Raw genomic sequence first — 2,380 nt, forward strand, 5'->3', positions numbered from 1 at the left:
TTATTTTAACATGTATAAAGTAATCAAGTGAGAATAAAATTTTACTGAACCAACTTCTACTTTCACTTAATAATATATATATATATATATATATATTTTAAACACAAGTGAAATTAGCTTTATATATAGAAAAATGACTTGGACCCCCAGCTGGGGGTGCTGGGGTCGCCCATGATTGGGCAGAAAAACTGTTTTTTTTTTTTTTTTTTTTTTGTTTAAGTTTCCGGCCAATCCCAGGCCAACACGTGGCACTGGGGGTCGGTGAGGATCGTCCGTATTGGGGGTCTGTAGCATTGTTGTTATATATATATATATATATATTTTAAACACAAGTGAAATTAGCTTTTTATTGTTATTATTGTTCATAACTTTTGAAAAATTGACAATTCTAGTATGCCAAAAAAGTTGTCCCCAAACTTTATTTAAAAAACACTTAAAGCATGTGGCCCACTCAGTAGTGTCAACTTTCTCATATTATATTGCTTTTAAAAATAAATAGGGTACACATTTTGATATCTCATAAATTTTTATATTAGTACTATAAAAATGCTATATTTTTATATCAGTACTATAACAATGCTATATTTATTAAATTTGTGTCACTCAAATTATTTAAATTAGTATTAATGTTGATCGTTCAGATGATAGGGCAACCATCGTGGCAGACAAGAATTCTGACCGGTTATTCAGACAGTTATTTGGAAAGTCATCCGACTAGCACAAATTCAAGAGATTCAGACAACAATAAATTCGATGGAAAAATTATTTCACTAATATTACACAAATAAAAAATATATAAAAACATTGACAAACTATATATATATATATATGAACTTTCATTTTTAAATAAAAAATTTCTCAAATAACTTTAATTTTAAAAAATATAAGTTGGTAATAATAAAATTTAAAAATTATGTAAGAAATAATTTTCCCAAAAAAACAACTTTTTGGTACTGTAGAATTACTCCCCATCCATTTTTTATATAGAATCCAATCCCCTTCTATCTGCTTCTCTTCCACTCGGCCAGCATTAGAATTTTGAATTATACAAACAGATCTCTCCCCAATCTTCCCTCTCAGATCTTCAACCTAATTCAAACTCATTTATACAATCACACAATACATACATATAGAGAGAGATAGATACAGATCTGTAGAGAGAGAGAGAGAGAGAAATGTTAGATCCAGCAAATGATATGCTTCCACCACCGTCTTCTCCAACAATCTCCTCCGTTTCTTCTTCCGATCTCGATACAGAGGTACAAATCAACGATCAATCGGTCTTATATAAGTTCCTATGTACATTTTCAACATTTTTTTGGTTTTTGGTGTACAGTCGACAGGTTCGTTTTTCCATGATCGAAGCACAACTCTGGGGACTCTGATGGGCGTGACCTTTCCTGCAATCACTTTTAGGGCTCCCTCTCAGCACCAGGAATCCAACGCCGCTGCTGCCGGAGGAGTCTCCGCCGCCGCAAATGCCGTCGGCGGCGGAGCGAGGAGGCGGAGCAACAAGGCGAAGAAGACGGCGGCGTTGGTGGCGGTGGCGGAACGGCGGAGACGGCGTTGGTGGAGGCTGTGTAGGGACGAGGATTCGAGGCCGTCGTCGCTCGGCGAGTTCCTTGAGGTCGAGCGGAGGTTCGGCGACGGAGCTTTCTACTGTGCCACGGCGGAGATTGAAGGAGCGATCGGTGCTCAGCCGCCGGACCGACGGTTGCTGTTCGCTGACGGGAGGGTTTTACCACCACCGCCGGCGGAGGATGCTCCGCCGTCGACCGCCGGAGCTCTTTGTAGATTTCCGGTGTCTCTCACCGGGATCTGTAGCGGTGGTGTAGGATAAGATTCGAGTGTTTTTTTTCTTTTTCATTATTTTTCGATTATTTGAAATTCAAACAATGATGATTTTGTATGGAATTTTATTTCTCTGTGTATTTTTTCTGATTTCTTTTTTAATCTCAACAATGTTAGGTATCATGAAAAATTTATCATGAAAATAATTATAAAAAATTTGTGACTCTTGAATTACACATAAAATAAAATATTACATACTAATTAAGATAATCTAAAAATTATAAATTTTTCATAATCATTTCGTAATCCATAATTTTTCTCTTTTAATCTATCTAAATCTATAACTTCATTCTCAAAAATGTTTATATCATTATAATGTGCATGTGAGATTACAAAGGAAACACTATGGGACAAACGCCATTATAATTTAAAAAAATATATATATACATAAATAATAATGCACATCATATATTTTTTTAAAATTGTTTATTTTAAAATTTTTTAAAATTAAAACACTAACAACAACCACCTTTAAAATTCACCATCTAAAAAAAAAAAACAACCACCTTTAAAATTGTTTTTAACATTT

The 2,380-nt window shown here is 34.6% G+C and overlaps 1 protein-coding gene across 1 annotated transcript; it reads left to right on the forward strand.

Annotated features, from left to right (window-relative positions):
• Nucleotides 1-333: 333 nt before the first annotated feature.
• On the forward strand, nucleotides 334-1,931 carry LOC114284868 (uncharacterized protein At3g17950). The gene is made up of 2 exons (XM_082909471.1): nucleotides 334-1,259; nucleotides 1,337-1,931. Exons 1-2 carry the CDS (start codon nucleotides 1,176-1,178, stop codon nucleotides 1,838-1,840), a joined length of 588 nt encoding a protein of 195 aa, XP_082765597.1. The 5' UTR covers nucleotides 334-1,175; the 3' UTR covers nucleotides 1,841-1,931.
• Nucleotides 1,932-2,380: the final 449 nt, after the last annotated feature.

The sequence above is a fragment of the Camellia sinensis genome, chromosome 15, assembly GCF_055761805.1.
Source record: "Camellia sinensis isolate YWXY chromosome 15, ASM5576180v1, whole genome shotgun sequence".
Taxonomy (NCBI): Eukaryota; Viridiplantae; Streptophyta; class Magnoliopsida; order Ericales; family Theaceae; genus Camellia; species Camellia sinensis.

Coding starts and splice junctions, on each gene's coding strand:
- LOC114284868 (XM_082909471.1), top strand. CDS start 1,176: ATGTTAGATCCAGCAAATGATATGCTTCCACCACCGTCTTCTCCAACA. Junction 1,260..1,336: donor CTTCCGATCTCGATACAGAG/GTACAAATCAAC, acceptor TTTGGTGTACAG/TCGACAGGTTCGTTTTTCCA.